The 23,871-nt window shown below is 43.2% G+C and overlaps 1 protein-coding gene across 4 annotated transcripts in view; it reads right to left on the minus strand.

The window, feature by feature from the left end:
• EVL (Enah/Vasp-like) overlaps nt 1-23,871 on the minus strand; it is a 183,734-nt gene that overhangs the window by 45,756 nt on the left and 114,107 nt on the right. For all 4 annotated transcript variants that reach the window (XM_017528134.2, XM_017528131.2, XM_017528133.2 and 1 more), the window contains exons 2-3: nt 14,099-14,267; nt 1,340-1,517 (exon numbers count right to left, since the gene is read on the minus strand). In XM_017528134.2, coding sequence (XP_017383623.1) covers nt 1,340-1,517; nt 14,099-14,267 — 347 coding nt within the window. The remainder of the gene's footprint in view (nt 1-1,339; nt 1,518-14,098; nt 14,268-23,871) is intronic.

Consider the following 23,871-nt stretch of genomic DNA (forward strand, 5'->3'; position numbering starts at 1 on the left):
CTCTTCATTTCCCTCCTCAATTCTGGTAGCAGCAATAATGATGATCGTAATAATACTCACAAATACTAATACAGAGTGGCTACCAGGCCAGGCAACCTGAGAAACATTTTATATTCAAGTTCATTTAAATGTAGAAAAAATCCTATATTCCCCATTTTATAGGTAAGGAAATTGAGGCACAGAAGAATTGAGTAACTTGCTCAAGAGTTCCTCTGCTAGCATGGGTCAGAACCAGGACTCAAACCAACCCGTGTGACTCCACACCTGGTTGTTAACAACCAAGCTCTCCCAAGGCAGGCTCTCCAGCCAACCGCAGGACCATAACCCAGGCAATCTAGACACCCGGCCTGGGAAAGCCTTGTTTCTCCCTCTAAAGATACCATTGCAAATATCCAATAAAAGTCATATGTAATTTTGCTTCTTTAACAGCGCTGCTGAGAAACTTTTTGCTAGCCCCTCTCCCACTGTCTACCCTAAGTATCAAGCCCACCCAAAGTCTTCCAGGTATTTGGGGCCTTTCACTGTGCAAGCCCCATTGCCTTTCCAATTTCATTTTCAATCTCCTTCCTATCTGCACTCCAGGCCCCAGAAACGCCACATCACCCTCTTCCTAGCACATGTGGATCACTCTGGCCCTTCTGCCTTTGCTGCTCTTCCTGCCTGTGATGCCTATTCCTGCCTCTGCCTATGAACTGCTCACCCTTTAGAACTCTGGCTCAGATGTCACAACTGCTGTAAAGTCTCCCTTGGAGGCTCTGAAAGGCAGTTACTTATGTCCTATTCTGTGGTCCCTAAGTATCTTGTATGTACCTTTATTAAAACATTTATTGCAATACATTCTGGCTTGTTGTTTATGAACCTGTCTACTTTGAAAAACTAAGTGCCTTGAGGGGAAGGCTGCTGTTCACTTCTTATCTATTTTGCCTAGACAGTTTCTTGCCCTCAGTAAGTACTTAATGAACTTTTGTTAAACATATAATGAATAATTAGATTCAAAAATAAATTCTTGATTATTTTATCCTGTCTTTCCCAAATGTTTGTTCTGGAATATGAAAACATGATGGCAAGTTTAAAACAGATCTGGATGTGTGGCTTTAGGGACACATCTGTACAAATCTATAGCTCACAAATGGCAAAGAGATACAAACTCCATTATTTCCTCCTCTGAACTGTTAATATCTCTAAATCTAGAGGCAGGCAGCAGCCTTCTCTGAGAACACATGCGACGTCAGCTCAATCCAGTGACACTGCTAGGACACCCAGAGAGCCAGAGCTGAGGGAGGGAAGAGGTAGAACAAGAGAGAGTCTCGGCATCAGGCCAAAACAAAGCCCTACTTACCTCCTTCTTGGGAATTCATGATGTTCAGGGCAAACAGCATTGCATTGGAGAATGTGGTCGCCTCTTCTTTACTTGCAAAGTTTAAGCCGTAGACTTGGCGGGCATCTCGCCACTGGTGGAAGGTTGGCGTGGCCTGATTGTACTTCAGCCCTTTCACGATTGAATAATTGATCACAACCTGGAGGAGAAAGGAGAGAGAAATACGTGTAAATAAATAAAATGTAAGTGAGCTGGAGGGCGCTGTGATGGGTCAAGTATACTATATCCTTGAGAGGACAGGGAGATGGGGATGGGGTTTGAAGAAGGGAAAAGCAGTATCAGGCAGATTTTCAGACCATAATCTACAGAACAGTGAGGGTTTGCAAAACCTGTTCTTTCCTTTAACTAATAATGCTATGTAGTTCCAACCTCCAGATGAACAGCTGAGCTGGGAGTCAGGTCCCCTGGGTTCTGGCCTGGCCCTGCCTCTTAGCCACTCCACTTAAGGCAGTCACGGTACTTCGCTGGGGCTCAGTTTCTCCAATTATGAGATGGGGATAATAATTCTGGCTTTATAAATATAATGGGGTTACTGTGAAGATCACATTGTGATATGTATCTTACCTATATCTTATTTATAGCTTACCTTTAGATATAAAGCTCCTAAGGACAAGTCTTCTATAATTCATATTTATGCCTCCTATAGCCCTCTGCACAGTGTCTAGTACTTCAAATGCATTAATAAGCCGTTTTTTTGTCCAACGGATAACCTGGAAAGTTGACGTGTCACACATCTATACAGCATTATCCATATCTTTATTATTAATCAATAAAAAGCATCAACTGGCTGCCAGGAGCAATGCCAGGCCCAGCAGGGAAGGATACAGAGATGACAGAATCCAGACATTCAACTGCTTACAAGCTGCCAGGGATTCAATACCAGGTCTGCCTGACTTCTAAAATTCTGCTCTTTCAGACATTTAAAAGAGGATTATTTTGGCCGGGCATGGCGGCTCACACCTGTAATCCCAGCACCTTGCGGGGTCGAGGCGGGAGGATCACCTGAGGTTGAGAGTTTGAGACCAGCCTGATCAACATGTAGAAATCCCGTCTCTACTAAAACTACAAAATTAGCCGGGTGAGGTGGTGCATGCCTGTAATCCCAGCTACTTGGGAGACTGTGGCAGGAGAATTGCTTGAACCCAGGAGGTGGAGGTTGCGGTGAGCCGAGATCGTGCCATTGCACTCTAGACTGGGCAACAAGAGCAAAGCTCTGTCTCAAAAAAAAAAAACAACTAAAAAAAGGGATTATTTCAAAGTACTTTAAGACCATATTCATAAGTGGTGCCCTGGAGGAAAAGATGCTGGGGCTGGAGCCCTCATTCTGCTTCCCATCCCTTCTAGCTCGAAGCCACATGATCTAACATCACAACACTTATGAATTATCAGTTTTCTTGCCTGTCAAATGGAGAAGAATGTGATACAACTATGGCATGGCACCCTCATTGTGTGTTGTGAGGATTAAATTATATATGAGAAAGTAACTGACACAGCTCCTGGCACAAGGTAGGCTGCCAATGGCTGAATGGAGAAGTATGAAGACCACTACAAATGGAAGTATGCAAGCAGCGTCTGGATGGGGCCAGAGGGCCAGTTGTTAGAGACGCCATGGAAAGGATTTTGCTTTAGAAGTACAAGATGATTTCTCAGATCTCGTCTGGTTTTGAGGCTGCAGGACTGACTGTGATCTGAGGTTGGGACTAACTCTCTCTATGTTGATTTATCACTTTCCTCTACTGCTCCACACTGCTGCGCTTGCTGGATAAGGTAAAACCAGAGGACAACAAACACGGGTGCCATCCAGAAAAGCAGTTTTCCAAGTCTTAGGTGAAGGCGGGCTTGGGTCTTCCTAAGACAGGCAGAGGCAGGGAAAGGGGAGACATACACATATAGTACACTAAATTAGCTGAAGAAACATAACTGAGGCTGGGCACCATGGCTCATGCCTATAATCCCAGCACTTTGGGAGGCCGAGGCGGGAGGATCACCTGAGGTCAGAAGTTTAAGACTAGCCTGGCCAACACGGGGAGACCCTATCTCTGCTAAAAACACAAAAATTAGCCGGGAATGGTGGTGGGTGCCTGTAGTCCCAGCTACTCGGGAGGCTGAGGCATGAGAATCACTTGACTCCAGGAGGAGGAGGTTGCAGTGAGTCCAGATTACACCACTGCACTCCAGCCTGAGTAACAGAGCCAGACTCTGTCTCAAAAAAAAGAAACGTAATGGTTTCACAACCTAATTGTTACATATTGACAGGCACGTATTTTGGCCAAAATCTATACACAAGTTCCTGGGTGGTTCTCTATTTTTTTGCTCTTTGTGCTTGGGGTACCTATTCATGTGCATATACAGCTAAACCAAAAGAACTGGCCTGGGGATGACTAGGTTTAGTTATACATCATCAGAAAAAGCACTAATAAGAACTGGCGAAATGGACCATTGTTAAAACAGCTCTTAAGATTAGAGGACACATTTATAGTGGAACAGTGACCAGAATGAGAGAAGAGAAAAAGCTGCTTCATTCTGCCCTGTTAAGTCCCTATCAGAAGTTGTGTTCAAGTTTTTTTGTTTTCATTTTTGGTGTTACATTTCTAGCAGACATTAATGAACTGAAGCAAGCCAGAGGAAAATGCTTTAAATTGATGAAGGTCTCAAAACCACCTTCTATCAGGAATGGTTAAGAGATACTGAAGCAAACTAAAAGATGCTTTAGTATCTCAGGACTACTGTCTCCAGATACTTGAGGGGATGTTCCGGGGAAACGAAATTTAGAACCCTTGGCCAGGCACGGTGGCTCAGCCTGTAATCCCAGCACTTTGTGAGGCTGAGGCCAGCGGGTCACAAGGTCAGGAGATCGAGACCATCCTGGCCAACATGGTGAAATCCCGTCTCTACTAAAAATACAAAAATTAGCTGGGCATGGTGGTGTGTGCCTGTAATCCTAGCTACTGGGGAGGCTGAGGCAGGAGAATCACTTGAACCAGGGAGTTGGAGGTTGCAGTGAGCTGAGAATGCGCTACTGCACTCCAGCCTAGATGACAGAGTGAGACTCCATCTCAAAAAAAAAAAAAAAAAAAAAAAAAAAAAATTTAGAACCCTATGATTTGATTTTTAATTAAAAAAAATATTTAGTATGGTTTTTAAATATAGAGTCTTGCTCCAGGCTGGAGTGCATTGGTGTGATCTCGGCTCACTGCAGCCTCCGCCTCCTGGGTTCAACTGATATTCCTGTCTCAGCCTCCTGAGTAACTGAGACTACAGGTGCATGTCTCCATGCCCCAGCTAATTTTGTTTGTTTGTTTGTTTGTTTGCTTTTACTAGAGTCAGGATTTCACCACGTTGGCCAGGCTGGTCTCGAACTCCTGACTTCAAGTGATCCTCCTGTCTTGGCCTCCCAAAGTGCTGGGATTACAGGCATGAGTCACCAGGCCTGGCCTGGGACCCTATGATTCGAGATCTCTGGTTGGCTGCATTCTTAAGAGAGAAACTTAAGGTGAGTGAGAATTTTTTTTTCTAAACCTCAAAGTAGCTCTTGGGGGGAAATGAGAATTGAGGGGCAGCTGATACCTAATCCAGAATACAAAGAGTATGGCCAGCAGACAATCACTGAAGGGGCTCAACAGGACCTTAGGGACTATCTAACTCAATTTGCTCTTTTTATAGTCAGGAAATGAGATCCAGGGAGAATGAGTGACTTGTCCAAAGTTACACAGTGAGCTAACAGGAGAATTGGATTTAGAAGCTGAGGCCTTTGTGATTTTTTTTTTTTTTGCCAGTATGGTAGTCCCCACTTATCCATGCAGGACTGATTCCAAGACCCCCAGTGACTGCCTGAAATGTGGTTAGTACAGAACCCTATATAGACTATGTTTTTTCTTATATATACATACATACATACCTATGATAAAGTTTAACTCATAAATTAGCCATAGTCAGAGATTAACAACAATAACTAATAATAAAATAGAACAATTATAATATTTGGAATGGCATGCAATTTAAAATTTATTACTTATTTATTTCTGGAATTTCTCATTTACTATTTTTGGCCTGCAGTGGATCTTGGGTATGTGAAACCTCAGAAAGTGAAGCCACAGCTAAGCGGGGTACTGCTGTATAATGAGCTGCAATCCTTCTTCCTATTCCCTCTCTGGTCCTAGCACTAACCTTCAAAGAGCCTCATAAATCACTTCCAACTGCAGGAAGTTTTAGCATACTGGACTGGGCGAGTGCAATGAAGCCTTTCTAGACAAATCCCTGTTCTATAAGTTCTCTGGGCTCTGCCACACATGGCTGGTCGCCGACTGAGGGCTCCTGGGCCTGCCAGTTCTGCTCTGTCCACAACAACCGTACAAAGGCTGCTCACCAAGTGCTGCCGTTTGGTGTCTACTCACAGCGCAACGGTCTATGACTGCTCTGAAGACAATCATACATGAGCAGAGGATTTTACGTCAGAGCGCTCTGCATTAAAACCCTGGCTTTATTACTTTTCAGTTGTATAACCTTAGACAAGTTGCTCATATCAGTTTCCTCACATGTAAGATGAAGAAAATATTATAAATAATACTGCACTGAATATTCTTGTGAAGAGGTATTTCTACAGAATATATCCCTGTAAGCTGAATGACTAGACATGACCATTTAAAAATTTGTATTTATCATTTGAAAACTGACTTCTAAAATAGGGGAGTCCAATGCAATGTGTTTGAATGTATGTGCGGTGACACAAGGCCAATGTCACTTGACCATCTGCTGAGAGGTGTCCAGTGTTTATTAACTGCCAGACAGGCCTGACCAGCCAACAGCTAAAACCTCAGTACCTAATGGTCCCACCTCTGTGTTTACTCTGCTTAGAGTGAGTCAGAGGATCGACCTGAACACGTGCATTTTTGCAAGTCCACTTTTGGTTGGGGCTGTTTCATTTAGTACCCCTCACCCAAAACTCCCCTGTAGAGATAATCATGTTTCTTATTTCTAGCATCACTGGCAAAATGCATCTGTTCTTCAGCTACATAGAAATGGATTCCTGTGGTACATGGTATGTACTCTTTTGTTTCTGGTTTCCTTCCCTCAACACAATGTTTATGAGATTTGCCATGTTATTGCATATATCCATATTTCATTCATTTTTTTTTTTTTTTAGATGGAGTTTTGCACCTGTCACCCAGGCTGGAGTGCAATGGCACAATCTCAGCTCACTGTAACCTCTGCCTCCTGGGTTCAAGCAATTCTCCTACCTCAGCCTCCCAGCTGTGCACCACCACGCCAGGCTAATTTTTGTATTTTTAGTATTGATGGGGTTTCACCATGTTGGCCAGGCTGGTCTTGAACCCCTGACCTCAGGTGATCTGCCCACCTCAGTCTTCCAAAGTGCTGAGGCGCCACATCTGGCTGAATTCTTATTGACTGCTACATAGTATATTCCATTTTTTAACCACAAATAACTTCTCCATTTTCCTGTGGATGAACATGGGTAGTTTCGTGTTCTTGGCTGTTATGAACACAACTGTTATGAACATTTTTGTACATGTCTTTTAGTGAACATAGGCACTTGTAAGGATATAAGAAAAAGTAAAGTGTTTTTTTTATTCTTTTTTTTGAGACCCCCCAAAATGAGATGGGGTCTCATTCTGTCACCCACGCTGGAGTGGAGTGGCAATGATCATGGCTCACTGCAGCCTCAAACTCCTGGGCTCAAGGGATCCTCCTGCTTCAGCCTCCTGAATAGCTGGGACATAGGTGTGTGCCACCATGCCCAGTTAATTTAAAACTTTTTTATTTACAGAGACGAGGTGTTGCTATGTTGCCCAGGCTGCTCTTGAACTCCTGGGTTCAACTGATCCTCCTGCCTCAGCCTCTCAAAGTGCTGTACACTCATACAGTTATGAGCCACTGCACCCAGCCTCTATTCTCTACTTTCACACTCCAGATGTGTGCGGGTATTTCAAACAGGCAATTCTGCAGATTCTCAAGAAGACACCAAGTGTCCTCTGTAATTGTAACGTTATGTACCTGGAGACAGCATCAGATACCACAGGTTGAGGGCTGAGTCCCACAAGACTATCCCAACTTCAGATGCCAGTCACAAGTTCTGGTTTGTAACTTGCGCTTCTCACCCATGGGCTATAAATCAGGGTTCTCATGATCCCTACCTTGGGTCTGATGAATTTGCTAGCATGCTCACAAAACTCAGGGAAAACAGCTTACCGGGGTTTACTGATTTCTTAACAAAGGGCATAACGAAGGCTACAGATGAGCGGGCAGATGGGAGATGCACAGGGCAAAGGATGCAGGAAGAGGCACGGAGCTTCTCTGCCCTTCCTGGGCACACCCCCTCCAGGAACCTTCACCAGGTCAGCTCTCTGGAAGCTCTTCCAACCCTGCCTTTTTGGGCCTTTTATGGAGACTTCACTGGATGTGCATAATTCACCATTGTGCAGAAATGTGATTGGAAAAAAGGGTACGATCTCACACTAACGGACCAAGTGGGGAAACCCAGCAAGGCCTGCTTGTTCAGGTTCTCCCTGGCCTCTCTGTGTAGCATTCCTTCCTCCAGGGTATGGGGCAGGACCCTTTCTGAAATGAGGGTCTTCTGACCTACAAACAGACAAGGTAGGATTTCCTTACCACCAGCTTCGAGGGGCGGGACTCCTTCTGAAAATGAGGGACCTACAATCAGACAAGGTAGGTCAGGGAATTTCTTTATGCCTAGCTTTGAGTCAGAAAAGCAGGGGACAATTCCTGCCTTGGGGAAAAAAAGGGGCGGGTGAAAGGAGGGCAGGAGAAAGTCAGAGAGAGACTGTTTTCTGAGGCCTACAGCATGCTGATATTCTAATAGGGGCTCTGGAAGCTACTAGCTAGGAAGTGTGGATGAAAACTAATACATATATCACAATATCACAATCTTCTATCCAGTGACCATGCCAAATTCACGTATATAATCATATTAGCATATATTATATTACTATAACAGTTTATAGCTACTTTCACATTTTCCATATACACTATCAAGTCATCTGTGATGCAAAATGGTTTTGCATCTTCCTCTCCAACTGTTAAATCAAAGAGGTGACAGTGAACATGCTTGTCTTGTTCCTGAATTCAGGGGGACAGTGGGATATTTAGTATGATATCAGCTATAGTTTTTGTTTTGTTGTTGCTCTTGGATATCTTTTATCTTATTAAATAAATCAATTTTATCCTTTTAATTCCTACTTTCCTCATAGTTTTTATCATGAAGGGGTACTGAATTTTACCAAATGCTTTTTCTACATCTGTGAGATGAACTTACAGTTTTCTGGCTTTATTCCATTAAAATAATCTTGCATTCCTGGAATAAATCTCATTTGTCAAAAATTTTCAATACATTGTTAAATTCAGGTCATTAATCTTTTGTTTAGATTTGCTTACTGCATTATTGTTCATTAGAAATAATGGCTTGTAATTTTCTTTTTTTGTAATGTTCTTGTGTAGTTTTTGTATCATGGTTATATAGCATGGTTGTAATAAGACAATACAGGAAGGGCTTTGTTTCTCTCCTCTCTGAAGGAGTTTATGTAAGATTGGTATTGTTTCTTCCTTATGTTTTTCAAGGAATATGTCCATCTTATCTAAGTTGTCATGTTTACTGGCATAAGGTTATTAATAATGCCATCCTATGTTTTTAATACTTACAGGATCTGCAGTGATTTCCCCTTTCATTAGTTTTACTGGCAATTAGTGTTTTTTCTTTTTCTCACTCTCAGTAGAGGTTTATTAATTTTGTTTTTTTCAAAGAACCAACTTTTTCCTTCAAAAAACCTGAGACATTTTGTGTTTATCCTACATCTGCTTTCTATTTCATTAGTTTTTATTTTTTCCTTCCTTCTACTTTTGTTGGGTTTAATTTGCTTTCATATTTTCTACCTTCTAGAGATAGTGGCATAGATCAATGATTTTCAAACACTCTAACATATACATTTATAGCTATAAATTTCCCCATATGTACTTTTTGGGGGCTTTTTTTTTTTTTTTTTTTGAGACAAGCTATCACTCTGTCGTCCAGGCTGGAATGCAGTAATATGACAATGGCTCACTGCAGCCTCAAACTCCTGGGCCTAAGTGATCCTCCAACTTCAGTCTCCTGAGTAGCAGGGACTACAGGCACATGCCACCATGCCCAGTTAATTAAAAAAATTTTTTTGGTAGAGGTGGAGTCTTGCTATATTGCCCAGGATGGTCTCAAACTCCAGGTCTCATGCCTGGCCTCAGTTGACCCTCTCTCCCTGGCCTCCCAAAGTGTTGGAATTACAGGCATGAGCCACTGCACCCAGCTCATATGTACTGTTTTATCTGCATCCCACAAGTTTTGCTATGTTATATTTTCATTATTGTTCAAAATATTTTCTAGTTTACATTGTGATTTCTTTTCTGTCTCATGGCTCATTCAGTATTACACTACTTAATTTCCAAACATTTGAAGATTTTAAAAGTTACTCTTCTGTTACTAATTTGTGGTTTAATTCTTCTGTAGTCAAAGAACATACTCTGTATGATTTCAATCCTTTTTAACTTGACACCTGATTTATAACCAGCATATGGTCTATTTTGGTAAATGTTTTATGTTTACTTGAGAAGACTATGCATTGTACAGTTGCTGGCTGTAGTTTCTACAAATGTAAATTAGGTCAAGTTGGTTAATAATGTTATTCAAGTTTTCTGTCTTTACTTATTTATTTCTACTTCCTTATTCAATCAGTAGCCTGGAGGTATGGTTAGGACCTCCAACTATGTTTCTGAATCTGTCTCTTTCTCCCTTTAGATTTTTTGTTTTATGTGTTTTGAAGATATGAATGGATTCATACAAATGTAGGGATGCTATGACTTCTTTTTCAATTACCCTTTTATCATTAAAAAGGTCTGTCATTATCTTTAGGAATACTTGTTGCCTTAAAGGCTTGTTTGTCTGATACTAACATAGCCACACCAATTTCTTTTGGTTAGTGTTTGTAAGGTTTCTCTCTTCCAATTTTTTACTTTCAACTTTTTGTTTTTGGAGGCCTCGTTGGAATCTCTTTACCAGCTTTATTTTAAAAATAATTCTCCAAGGTTTGGCAGGACTGATCTGGACACTTGCTGAAGGATGAACATTTTAAAATGTCATACTTTTTGCATTGGAGCCCATAATTACAGCATTTGCACAAGTTTTATTCTGGGGAGTGTAGGAGTAAGTAGGAGTGCCTTTCCTGTTCTTTTAATGGAAGGTCTTGCAACTCCAAATATAATCATGGACCACATAATGATGTTTTGGTCAACAACAGACTGTATATACAATGGAAGTCCTGTAGGACTATAGTACAGTATTTTTACTATACTTTTTCTATGCTCGCATATGTTTACACACATGTGTTACAACTGCCCTCAGTATTCAGTACAGTAATATGCTATACGGGTTTGTGGCCTAGGAGCAACAGGCTATACAATATAGCCTAGGTGCATAGTAGGCTATACCATCTAGGTTTGTATAAACATACTCACATGACAACAAAATCCCCCAATGGTACATTTCTCAGAATGTATCCCCCCTCGTTCAGGGATGCATGACTGTACTGTCTTCACATGTTTCTGGGGACTCTGGGTAAAAACAGTCAAGAGTCCTTTAAAAAAAGAAAGATGCTTGATGGTGGAGAACAATCTTCTTGTCCCTATATATGCCTGGATGTAAAAACTACAGAATCTACAGACTGGCAAAGACTTTAGAGGTCTCATCTCATCCAAATCCCTGCTTGATGACAGACTGTCTCTTCCAGAATCTTACCTCTCGGGCTGGCAATGTAACACTTTCCATATTTCAACAGTGTGCTTGTGAGAAAGTTCATTCTTTTACTGCATTAAAATCATCTTCATTATAGAATCCAGGCAATATTCCTAGTTCTGTTTTCTGGGGTCCACAATGAAAGTGAGATTTCTCTTCCACATAGCACCCTTAAGAGACTTGAAAACATTTCTATCTTCTCCAAGTAAATATCTCTTGTTACTCCTTCAATCGTTCCCCATATTATATCACTTTCAGATCGTCCACCAGTTTGGATGCTCTTCTTCTAGTAGATTTCAGTTTGCTGTACTCAGACGCAGTCCCAGTGTCCTGAGGGAAGTATAACTCATGCAGAGCAGAGCAGGACTACAGTCTCCCTTCTTAAATTCACTCCATCTCTATTCATTTACTCTATTCATTTATTCTACTTCTATCGATTCACTCTACTTCTAACTCAGCCTGAGAAATCACAACACTTTTTTTTTTTTTTTGAGACAGAGTTTGCTCTGTGACTCAGGCTGGAATGCAGTGGTGCGATCACAACTCACTGAAACTTCAACCTCCTGAACTCAACAGACTCTCCCACATTGTCTCCTGAGTAGCTGGGACTAACAGGTATGCCCCACTATGCCCAGGTAATTTATATATATATTTTTTGTAGAGACAGGATCTCACTCTGTTGCTCAGGCTAATCTCGAACTCCTGGGCTCAAGTGATCTACCTGCCTTGGCCTCTCAAAGTGTTGGGATTACAGGCATGAGCCACTGCAACCAGCCATATTTTTTGGTGATCAAAATGCATTCTCAACTAAAAATCCTTCGGGTTTTTCACCCTGAATGTGAGCTTCAGGTTAGATTTTGGCTAACGGTACTATAAGTTACTATATCTTTTCTCCACAACTGATTACCTGGTTTTATCACCTGTTTAACAAATGGTGACAATAATTCTTGTACCATTATTCTTACTGGGGGAATGAAATAATAGACGTGAAAAGTGCTCCATTAACCATAAAGAGCATTAAACATGTTGGATATCCCTATTTAGCTATAAAACCAGGAATCTTTGACTCTCTTAACCATGTCTGACCGCTTTAAGGTGGTAATCTACGTGCACTAAAACCAAATCTGTGAAAAATCAGTCTTTCTACAGAGGTCCCTAAAAGTTGCTCTGGACCAGATTTCCTGCCATTTTCTCGAATGCCTTGGTTTACCAAGAATCTCTTTTCTATTCCTAGGTAACATGCTCCATCCATTTGCAGAGATATCATCAATCCTGTCTGATAGCCTGTCTCCTGAACATGTGATTTCAAGTGGCAGGCTGTGCTCGGAACTTCTCAGTCATACTCTAACTTAGGAGGCCTCAAGTTAGAATCAACACGGCCCTCCAAATTTAAACAGAATACCACTGAAGACTACTGTCAGTCCGTCCTGGGGTGGGGAAAAGGTCTCTTTCTCAACATGAGGTTTCCTCTGAAGGAGGTGGTGACGTGCTGAGGTCCCTGAGAACAGGCTGTGTATGGGTTTTGGGGAGCTCTTCCAACCCATGCCCTTTCTAGTACACCATGCTGTCATCTTACTACACCCTGGAGGGCAACCAAGAGGCAGGAAGGGAACAGAAAACTTGTCATAATAAAAGCAATCACTTAGGGAACACCTACTATGATTCAGGAAGCACGCCAGGTAATGGACCTTGTGTCAAAGACATGGAAGTACTGCCCTCGCAAGCCCCAGCCATCAGATGTTCTAAAAACTTGAGATGTTTTTGACTGTCATCAAAATTGGAGCCAAAGGTTCTATATATCCTGCAATGTGTGGCACAGTGTGTCACTAAAAGACAGATCTAGAATTAGTGAATTGGAATGACAGGGGGGCAGCTTTGTGAAGGTTTCTAGAAAGACACATATACCATTATACTATTAAGGCTCATCAACAAGAGAAAAAAGATGCCTCTGGAGGTACAAGGAATTCAAGGTTAGAAAGACTACCTTTTATCAGGGGTCCTGGGGTAGAGATGTCTCTGTTAGCCATGAGCATCTGAAACTTAATAAGGCTATTTTGGTTAAAGCAAAAATCCAATCAACAGGCAACACACTAAAAATAGAACCCAGAGTTTCTGTTCTCTCTCTTCCGATTGCTGATTCTTTCCAAGACAGCAGCTAACCTGCTGCTCAACTTAGCTGAAGCTTGACCCACAAAGGCTGCCACAATATAGAGTTTTTCATAAATGCTATAATCACAGATCTGTTAACTTCACTGCTATAAACGCCATTGTCTATCTCTAAGAAGAGAGTTGGAGGGAGAGCACCAAACTAACCAAAGTCCCTGTGGTTAAGTCACACAGCCTGTTTCTCCATGCCCCTATTTTAGTCCATGACACATCAGAGTATTTTGTCATGATTATGTGTGTACTATTCATGACACAGGTGGACATGGTTGTTCCCTCGTACTTACACAGGTACTTGCCAGGTACACTTATAAATTATCATATCTGATTTGCCTAGGTTGTACTATTAGGGAGAGAAATGACCCCATCTTGATATTTGTTCTAAAGTAAGACTTAAAAGGTTGATGAACCAAAAACCTTAATAGCCACCTTACATATGAGTAAGATGAACACATTTGTGCAATATATTTTTTCAAAGCTTCCCACATCTATTATTTATTTCAATCTGACAATAACAGTGAAATAGGGTGTGGATTACTGTCTCCATATGACATAGGTAAAAAGTGAAATCCAGAAAACAGTTTGCTTAAGGTGTCATACCTTGAAGGATGAGGATACAGAGTCAAAATCTGAGCCCAGGCCCTCTGATTCCGAATACTGACCTTTTTGTTCTAACATCTTTGAATGATATGTGTGTGTAAGGGGTGGGTGGTGAGGAGGTGGTGCACAGGCTCATGGGTATAATCTGCAATTCCAGCACTGACCTGCTGATCCTGTAGCTTGACTCCAACGACTCTGAAGGTGTTGCTGGCAGTGTTGTGGTAGATGTTGATCCGGCTGAATCCCTGCTGGCCAGGCTTGATTGGTACCCATTTCTTACTGGTGTCATCGTAGACCATCACGGAAGCCCGGGCTTGGCAGATACTCTGTTCACTAGAGAGCAAGAAAAAGCTGGTGTCAGCCTCAGCTACAGGTGATGGAAGTTGACTTTGCCCTTTTCTGAAACAGGCCAATTGCTACTTGAGATAAAGAAACTTTCCAATTGCCAGAACTTTCAACTGTCTATGGAAGAACTGCCTTGTGAGGTGATGAGTTTACATTCTCTAAGGAGCCTGCAGAGGGGAGAGGAGATTCTGTGCCAAAACTTTCAATAGCTTGGAGAAGACTCACAGCCTTGTTTCCAGGGGAAAAGTTGCCTGGATGAGAATGGAATTACAATTACAATTTGCCAACTGTTCACGATATTCCATGTACTGTATTAAATAAGAGAATGTGGCCAGGCATGGTGGCTCATGCCTGTAATCCCAACATTTTGGGAGGCTAAGGCGGGTGGATCACTTGAGGTCAGGAGTTCGAGACCAGCCTGACCAACATGGTGAGACACCTCCCCCGCCTCGTCTCTACTAAAAATACAGTGGCACATGCCTGTAATCCCAGCTACTCAGGAGGCTGAGACACAAGAATTGCTTGAATCCAGGAGGCAGAGGTTGCAGTGAGCCGGCACTGCACCACTGTACACGAGCCTGGGCGACAGAGCGAGACTCTGTTTAAAAAAAAAAAAAAAAAAAAAGCACACGAGAGAGAATGCATTGCAGCACCTAAGCTTCACAATTTATGAAGCAGCTATTTATTACCTCCATTTTTTTGATGAGAAAAAAGTGGCTCAGAGGCTTGAAAAGATGTATCTGAGTTCACACAGTGATTAAACTGGGGATTTCCAACCACTTCTGACTGACTCTAGAGCATATGACATAGATAATATTCTTTCCAACATCCAACAATATGCTCCATTTATGGAATTAGGCGAGGGCAGCATCAAGACAAACTATGCAGGCAATGAGGTATTTAGGTGAGCTAAGAAAAGAGCAACATAAATCAAAATAAATAGGTGGCTACTTCCATACTTTGCTGAAAACATTTACGTAGGGAAGCAACCTCATTTGTTCAAAATATGACAGAAAAGCAGGGAAGAGGCCCCTGGAAGGATAAAATAGCCATCACTAAAATTAATACACTAAAACCCCTGCACGGTATCCAGAGGAAGTATCTCAGAACCCACTGGTTCTTCATAAGCCCTAATCATCTTTAACATCATTTCCAGCCTATTAGAATTCCTGCATTTAAAAAAAGCAATACTCATTTGTTCCTAATTAATTAATTAAAGAGATGAGGTTTCACCATATTGGGCAGGCTGGTCTCGAACTCCTGACCGCAGGTGATCGGCCAGCTCAGCCTCCCAAAGTGCTGGGATTACAGGCGTGAGCCACCACGCCCGGTCTCTATCTCTCTCTCTTTTTTTTTTTTTTTTTTAAAGAGGGAATTGTGCTTGCTGAAGGTAGGCACACTGGCCACAGTGAGGAGTGGTCATCGGCAAGCATAGCTGCATAAAGACGAGGGACTGGAAGCAGAACTGTAATGCTCAACAATTTGGGAGCAATCATATAGAAGGAAAGTGTGTACAATGGTGGATGATTATAATGCTGAGACCAAGCAGTTGAGAAGAAGTTCTATTATGTTCACTTCACCATACTTAAGAAGATCTATATCCCCAGCCCTGCGGTTATGAGATGAAAAAAAGTCTTTTTTTTTTTTTAAGTTTTCAAATAGCTTTATTGTTTTTTTCCATTTGCTAAAATGTAACATGCTTGCTTTTCTAATTATTCTTCTATTCTTAACAGTGGTTTTTATAGGATTAGTTCTCTGTGACTTGGAAACCTCAACTTGGCCAGCGTAGTCAGTTCCTCAGTGTTCCACAGGGCTGAGTTCCCTCAGGGCCCAGCTCCCCTACTGCTTGGAGACTGTGGATGATCCAGTGTATGGATTATTACTATACTTTTAAACAACATTTTTGTGTACAGTGCCACATATAAGGCCCTTCCCTACATATGCCCTCAATTTCACTTTGAATGAACCCTATGCACATCTTACAGCTTGAGTGCCAGTGCCGAGTCCCGGGCCTGATCCAAATGCCTGCACTGTTGGGTCTCAACCTTGCCGCTGACTACTCAGGTCTGTCTCTGGTGTTTAGGAGCCTAGGGCACACCTGACCTCAGCTGTCCCAGCCTTGCATTGAGGGCTCTGGGCACATCTGTGGACAGATGTATTCGGAGTGAATAATAAGGGTTTTGATCTGCAGTTTGTGCTGCATCATTCTTCCCTATAATTCATCATTCATTCCACAATATTTAAGAGGGCAGAAGTTATCATCTCTGTGTTTTGGGGCCTGAAACAACATATCTTTTAAGAGAATGTGCTTAGGTAAAGCTGCTCCTCCCCTAGTTAAGTCTTCATGAAGTCTAGTAGAAATTAGAGTAAACTAGCTGGGTACAGTGGCTCACACCTGTAATCACAGCACTTACAGGAGGCTGAGGTAGGAGGATCACTTGAGCCTAGGAGTTTGAGATGAGCCTGAGCCACATAGTGAGACCTTGTCTCTACAAAAAAACAACAAAAACATTAGCCAGGTGTGGTGATGGGCGCCTACAGTTCCAGCTACTTGGGAGGCTGAGATGGGAGGACACTTGAGTCAGGAGGTTGAGGCTGCAGTGAGCCATGATTGTGCCACTGCACTCCAGGCTGGGTGATAGTGTAAGACCCTGTAGAAAGAAAAGAAAGAAAAGAAGGAAGGAAGGAAGGAAGGAAGGAAGGAAGGAAGGAAGGACGGACAGACGGACAGGAAAGACAGGCAAGGAAAGGCAAGGAAAGGCAAGGAAAGGCAAGGAAGGAAGGAAGGAAAGAAAAAAAAGGAATAAATAAATAAATAATAAATAAATAAATAAATTAGACTAAACTGTACACAGAACCAGATAGACTTTGGGTCAAATCATAGTTCCACCCCAATGTAAATGAGCCATACATCACGTTATGGGCTAAGTTCTGGCACTTACTGCTTCTGGTACACTCAGTTGCTAAATGTGACAGTCAACAAGTAGGTGTGTGTTCTGGATGCTGTCTTAAGAGCTAGGACAGATCCTGAGATGCAGCATGGTCTTGGTTAACAAAACATGGATTTTATTAAATCAGAGGGATCTGAGTTGGAGCCCAACTCTACCATTTGCTGGAAGATGACCACAGAGCCCTGAGATGATTCTGGGGGTGCACTCTGGGGAGCTGCTGTGTGAGGGGCAATGCTCTCTAGAGTCCCTGTGTGGCAGTCATGGAAGAATGCCCTTCAGCTGCCCTGCAGGAGAACCTGCTATGGAAGCAGAGCTGGTGCACAGAGGCCATTCTGCTCTGAGGCTGCTCCCAGCCACTGACTGAACATGGCAGGGGTACCAGTGCCAGCCCGTTCCTTCCCAACACAGAATTCGTCTGTGGGGGAAGCCTTGGCTTGGGAATGCCCTATCAGCCTGGTCCAGATGTTCTCAGCATTGTGACGTGGTCTGAGATGCTTCTAGTCCATCCTTTCTGGCCTTTCTCCTTTCGTAGACTTTTGACCTCTGTTAGAACCTGGCACAGAGAATGTGCCTAATAAATGCTCATGGAATAATCTCAGAGCTGAAAAGAACTGTAGACACTAATCCACTTTAGTGTCCAATAAAGCTGCCCTGAGAAGTCCACACTGAGCTTTGGGTGACAGGGAACTTATTACTCTCCAAAGCAAACCACTGGTTATAAATGGTTTTAATTTAGACAATCCCTCCTTGCTCTGAGTGACATGCCACAAGGTGCTCTGCAGAGCCTGTGAGAACCCATCGGACAGCTGAAGGAAGAGCGTGTCCCTCCATTAGCCACATGACAAAGCTACCAGTCCCCTTGCGATCCCATCAGTCTGGGGCCTAAAACTGGGCACAATATTTAAAGCTTAGTCTGACCAGTAGATGCTAGTGAGTAAAGAAACACTAATGACAGTGAGATGGGTGGAAAAGTACCTGCCCTCAGCAAGCTCCAAGCTAGTCTGGCAGTCAGACGAGTAATTATAAATCTTACCCAGCCTGGAAGGATCGGGGAGGGTGGCAGGGAAGGCTTTCATTTTTCAAAATTTTTACTTATTATTTTGAGACAGAGTCTCACTCTGTCGCCCAGGCCAGAGTGCAGTGGCGCAATCTCAGCTCACTACAAACTCTGCCTCGCAGGTTCAAATGATTCTCGTGCTTCAGCCTCCCATGAAGCTGGGACTACAGGCACATGCCACCATGCCTGGCTTATTTTTGTAATTCTAGTAGAGACAGGGTTTTATCATGTTGGCCAGGCTGGTCTTGAACTCCTGGCCTCAAGCTATCTGTCTGCCTCAGACTCCCAAAGTGCTGGCATTATAGGTGAAAGCCACTGCACCAGGCCTGGGGAGGCTTTCTGAAGAGAACGTTGAGTGGGTTTTAAGATGAAGACTTTCAACGCCTAGGTGAATTCAGGAAGGGGATGTAGGATTCTAAGCAGAGACAGGTGGCTGAGCAGAGGCAGGGAGGCAAGAATGGCACGGCACGCAGAAAACCACGAGCACTAGGTGGGGGTGAAGCACACCTAGGGTAACACACACATCTTTTAGGGGAGCTACTGAGATGGCATAAGTAAAGCACTATGCTTGCCACTAGATACTTCAATACCAATAACCATTTTTCTTCTTGTAATTATACTCACAGGTTCTTTTTTTTTTTTTTTTTTTTTTTTTTTTTTTTTTTTTTTTTTTTTTTTTTTTTTTTTTTTTGTTAATACTTTAGGTTCAAATTAAACTTGTGGTTAACCAAAATCCCTGGTTTTCCCCCACCTTTTGAATAGTGCTGGTTTGTCTCTTATTTTATTGCTACTAACAAAACCTAAATGCAAGACACTACACATTTCTTCTACTTAAGATTTGTTTTGCTAATTTGGGTTTAATACATCTTTGAAATTTTTTTGTTTTAATAAAATCTTGATTGCCATCTAACCTCGACATTGCCTCTGAGCAATATATATATATATATATTCACTTGCCTTCTCAACATCTTCACTTGGATAAATACTCAAACTCTGTATTATACACATACTCCCTAGGCATCACAATTTAATTTGTTCAAATCATCTATCCCTTGAAGAAATTTATTATTATTTTTTTTTGTAGAAAGAGGGTTTTGCTATATTACCCAGACTGATCTCCAACTCCTGGGCTTAAGTGATCCTCCTGCCTTGGTCTTTTTGGTCTCTCGAAGTGCTGGGACTACTGGCACGAGCCATTGTGCCTAGCTATGAGGAAATCTGATAGACAAATGTTTTCTTAAATTATTTATTGAATAAATGAATGAATGAACTGTTTTTAAAAACACACACATAGGAAATTTCATTTACTAAATGGTTCCCATGAGGTCTTCATGTCTCACAGGGTTATTTTATATTGTTTAGTAGGGGACTAAAATCAGTAAAAATACATTGGTTTGTTCTGTATAGTGTTAAACTACCAGGTTGGCGGACTTCTTTCCCCGCTGGATATAATAGGCACCTCTGAGCTGCAGGTGTAACTAGAATTTCTCTCTTGGGAGAAGGCTCTTTCCAAACAAGCAGTCCAATTCCCCTGTCATTTTGGGCTTTTGTACATGTATTTGTGGGGCCCATACAATTTGAGCCTTTAATATCCCTCCCTGTGTCATGTGAGACATAAACTCTTAAAGCTTCAGACTCCACTTCTATCAGCTTACAGGAGAAAGACCATGTGACTCTAGGCCTCAGTTTCCTCATCTGTACAAGGTTGAGTCTGACCTCAAAGCTCCCTCAGACAAGCGCTGAGTACTTGTTGAGTTCTGCTCATTAGCCTGGCATGGGGCAGGGCACAGCAGGGAAGATGGGAAAAGCCATATCTTTGTCCTTTCGCTGGTTCAGCAGATAATTTTTTTAGACCATACACCAAGCTTGTCTAACCTCTGGGCTGCATGCAACCCAAGATGGCTTTAATGCAGCTCAACACAAATTTGTAAGCTTTCTTAAAACATTATGAGATTTTTTTTAAAGCTCATCAGCTGTTGTTAATGTTAATGTATTTTATGTGTGGCCCAAGACAACTCTTCCAATGTGCCCCAGGGAAGCCAAAAGATTGGACACCCTGCTATATACCATAGACCACTTCTGAATGTCTGTTGAAATCTCTCACTGAAAAGGAAAAAAAAAAAAGCAAAACACACCCCAAATTGTCTGCCAGTAACTCTGAAACCTAAGCATAGACCTTCCAGGATTTGATTTGGGAAATCAGTAATGCATTTCAAGGTAAAACTATTATGTAGGCAGCTGGGTGTGGTGGAACATGCCTGCAGTCCCAGCTACTTGGAGGATGCAGACAAAAACTTGCAGCACAGCCCTCAGTGATGACAGCCTGAAGTCAACCTCGGGCTCTCACTCTCTCATCCTTCTGGAAAAGTCCAGGTTCCGTGTCCCTGGACTCTCGTTCCCCCGCTCCCTGTGTGGCTAGGAACAAGGTTTCTGAAATTCTCATGGGCTTACACAGACACGCCATCCCAGCCCTGTTATTTCCTTGAAGGACAGAGTGCAAATTCATAAAGTAAGGGAAAAGGAAGACCCTCAGGGTGGAACGGGGCTAACCACAAGAGGTTTGTTGGGAAGTACAAGTCCAGGGTTGAACTTGGAAAAAGCACAGGAGGTAGACCTATCCAGAGAGAGGCTGGTTCCTGCAGCCCCATGCTTGCTTATGCCTCTGCCAAAGCACTTTTCAGTCTGCCCTGCCTCTCCGAATCTGCCTAGGTGTCTGCACCACCAGACTGTGAGCTCCTTGAAGGTAGGAACTGTGCTGTTTTCCCCTTGGTAAAGCCAGTCCCTATATGCTGTAGACATGAATAATTGTTAAACAAATGACCTGACTGTGGGAAAAACAGTGCGTTTATGATTGTGTGCTCGTGGGAACATGCTACTCACAATCCTCTCCAGTTATTCTCAAAGAAAGTGTAACCGCCAAGCAAAGGCATCCGTCACAGTTTACCATCAACATTCTCTCTCATAACAGACTGGGACGGGTGAGTCAGGAAACCACAGCTCTGCGGGTGGGCTCCTGTGCTAAGTGAGCCTCAGCCCTGTGTGCTGCCTCTAAAGGTGCATCTCAGCTCTGCCTGGGCCCAGGCCTGCTCCTCTGGCAGGAGGCCTCTGGGAAGGCACAGGCTGCCCTCTTCTGCCCCTCTGGAGTGTTAACCTAGGAGCCACATTCCTCCTTCTTAGAAAGCAGGCGGTCAATGCCTCACTCTCTCTCCCCAGGACTGGCACAGTGGCCCTGCTCAGCCCCAAAGCTCAGACTTGGAAGCTCCCTTTGGACAAAACAACTCTTTATACTTCATCTTGAGGGCCAATTTTGTCTCCCCAGTAGGACTGGGAACCAGCATTTGCCCATAACAGAAGGGTTTCCTACATGGTAGGGCATCTGGCAATGAAACTGGGATAATCTTGGGCAAACCAGGGTGAGTTGGTGTCCTGCTGGGAACTCCTTTCTTATCTTTCACCACAGTAACCCTTGCAAGGGTGGGCACCTAACAAGCACCCCGCCAGATGATACGACTGGACCTCACTCTCTACTTCCCACTGTTCCCCACTGCTCCTTGTCTTGTCACTTGCTCTCTCCGTTTTCTCACCCGGCCCACCCCCACCCCGCCCGTCACTCTCCAAGCCCCCACTGGAACCTGGCCCCTGGCCCTGAGTATAAACTTAAGCCCAGACAAGGTTACTGACTTTCCACTCCCAGCTCCAATGCATGCTTTCCGGCTCTGAGTCACTGGGCCTGTTAGTGAGCCAGGCACTATTGACTGTGTCCTCACTCTGAAAACCTCTCCTCCTTAATCCCCAGTCTTCACATTTGCCTGGCTTTCCATTTCACTCTCTGTGAATCCTGTTCAGCCTCTTTCACAGGTTTCCTTTCTACTCACCTCTTATACCAAATGCTCTTAATCCGGAGTCCAGGGAAAGGCTTGAAGAGTCTAAGAAACCCCTGAAATTATCTGCAAAAGTGAGTGTGCACACTCCTTCCGGAAATTTGTTTACCATGTTCTTTCATTTTCTTTTCTTTTCTTTTTTTTTTTTTTGAGATGGGAGTCTTGCTCTGTCGCCCAGGCTGGAGTGCAATGATATGATCTTGACTCACTGCAACCTCCGCCTCCCAGGTTCAAGTGATTCTCCTGCCTCAGCCTCCCGAGTAGCTAAGATTACAGATGCCTGCCACTGTGCCCGGCTAATTTTTGTATTTTTAGTAGAGACAGGGTTTCACCATCTTGGCCAGGCTGGTCTCGAACTCCTGACCTCGTGATCCACCCGCCTCGGCCTCCCAAAGTGCTGGGATTACAGGCGTAAGCCACCATGCCCGGCCTACCATGTTTTTAAATGGGTCTGCAGTCCAAAACAGATTTTAAAACCAATGTGAACTATGTCGAATTTCTCTCATTTTACTCTATGCCCATGGTTCTCAAAACTGTATGCACTGTAAGAGTCAGGTGAGTGTTTATTAAAACACAAATCCCCAGGACCCCCTTTAGGAGATTCTGATGTGGTAAGTCTTGAACGGGGTCTCTATTATGACACACATGCTTGCTGGTTCTAGGCAAATGGTCGAGGAGGGAGACTGAGACTCTGGGGACCATCTGTTCTCATGTCTCCTCATGGGCTCTTCGTGCCAGGGTTTACACAATCACCAATAAACTGATAAATTCCATGTTGATGACTCTCCAGCCCTGTCTTTTCTTCTAAGATATGGAGTCATATCTTGAACTGTTGGACATAACTTAGAGACCTCACAATTCAACATGCTCAAGAGAGAAAGTATTCCTTTCACTGCTTCCCATTTCAGGGAATGGAAGCAACACCTACCCAATCCCTGGAGTCTGAAACCTGAAGCTCATTTCGGACACTTTTTTGTGCCACACTTTCTTCGGCCCAGTGGCCATCTGTTCTATTTCTTAAACATCTGCTGGATCTGTCCCTTCCTCTCCCTCCTTGCTGCCAGTCCCAGCACTTGTTACTTCTCATCTAGACCATAATAGCCTCCTGGCTGTTCCCCCAGCCTCTGGTTGAAGCCTCACGACCCCAACTCTTCACTCACAATGTCACTAGAAAGACCTTTATCAAAGGCAAACTTGACTGAATCTCTTCCCTTATTGGGAGCTCTGCTACTTTTCAGTGATATGACCTCAGAAAAAACGGTGTTCTCCAGTCTATCTACATCTTATCCTCCTTTACCCATATCTTTCCTCATCTTCTTTATAGGGTTGTCTGTACAATTAGTCTGTGTAAGCACTTGGAGCAGTACCTGACCCCAAGCAGATGAGGAAGTGAGTCATCGTTATTACAGAATATAATTCCCGCTCTGGAGCAGGCACTCAGTGTCCTTCACATTGAAGCCCTTGTCACACTGTCCACAGCTGACCCAACCCTTGGCTTAGTCTTGTGGAAATGCGCACAGGCCCCTAACACACCCCTCTGCACTCTGTGGCCTCTGCTCTGGCTCAGGCAACTTCCTCTGCCTGGGATGCTTTTCTCAGCCGAGCCAAGCTGAGCCAAGCTGACCCATTAATTCCTACTCATCCATAAAGACTTAAAATATCTGTCACCTCTTTTAGAAAGTCTTCCCTGAAGTCCCAGGTTG

The sequence above is a fragment of the Cebus imitator genome, unplaced genomic scaffold (genome assembly GCF_001604975.1).
Source record: "Cebus imitator isolate Cc_AM_T3 unplaced genomic scaffold, Cebus_imitator-1.0 Scaffold52, whole genome shotgun sequence".
NCBI classification, from domain to species: Eukaryota; Metazoa; Chordata; class Mammalia; order Primates; family Cebidae; genus Cebus; species Cebus imitator.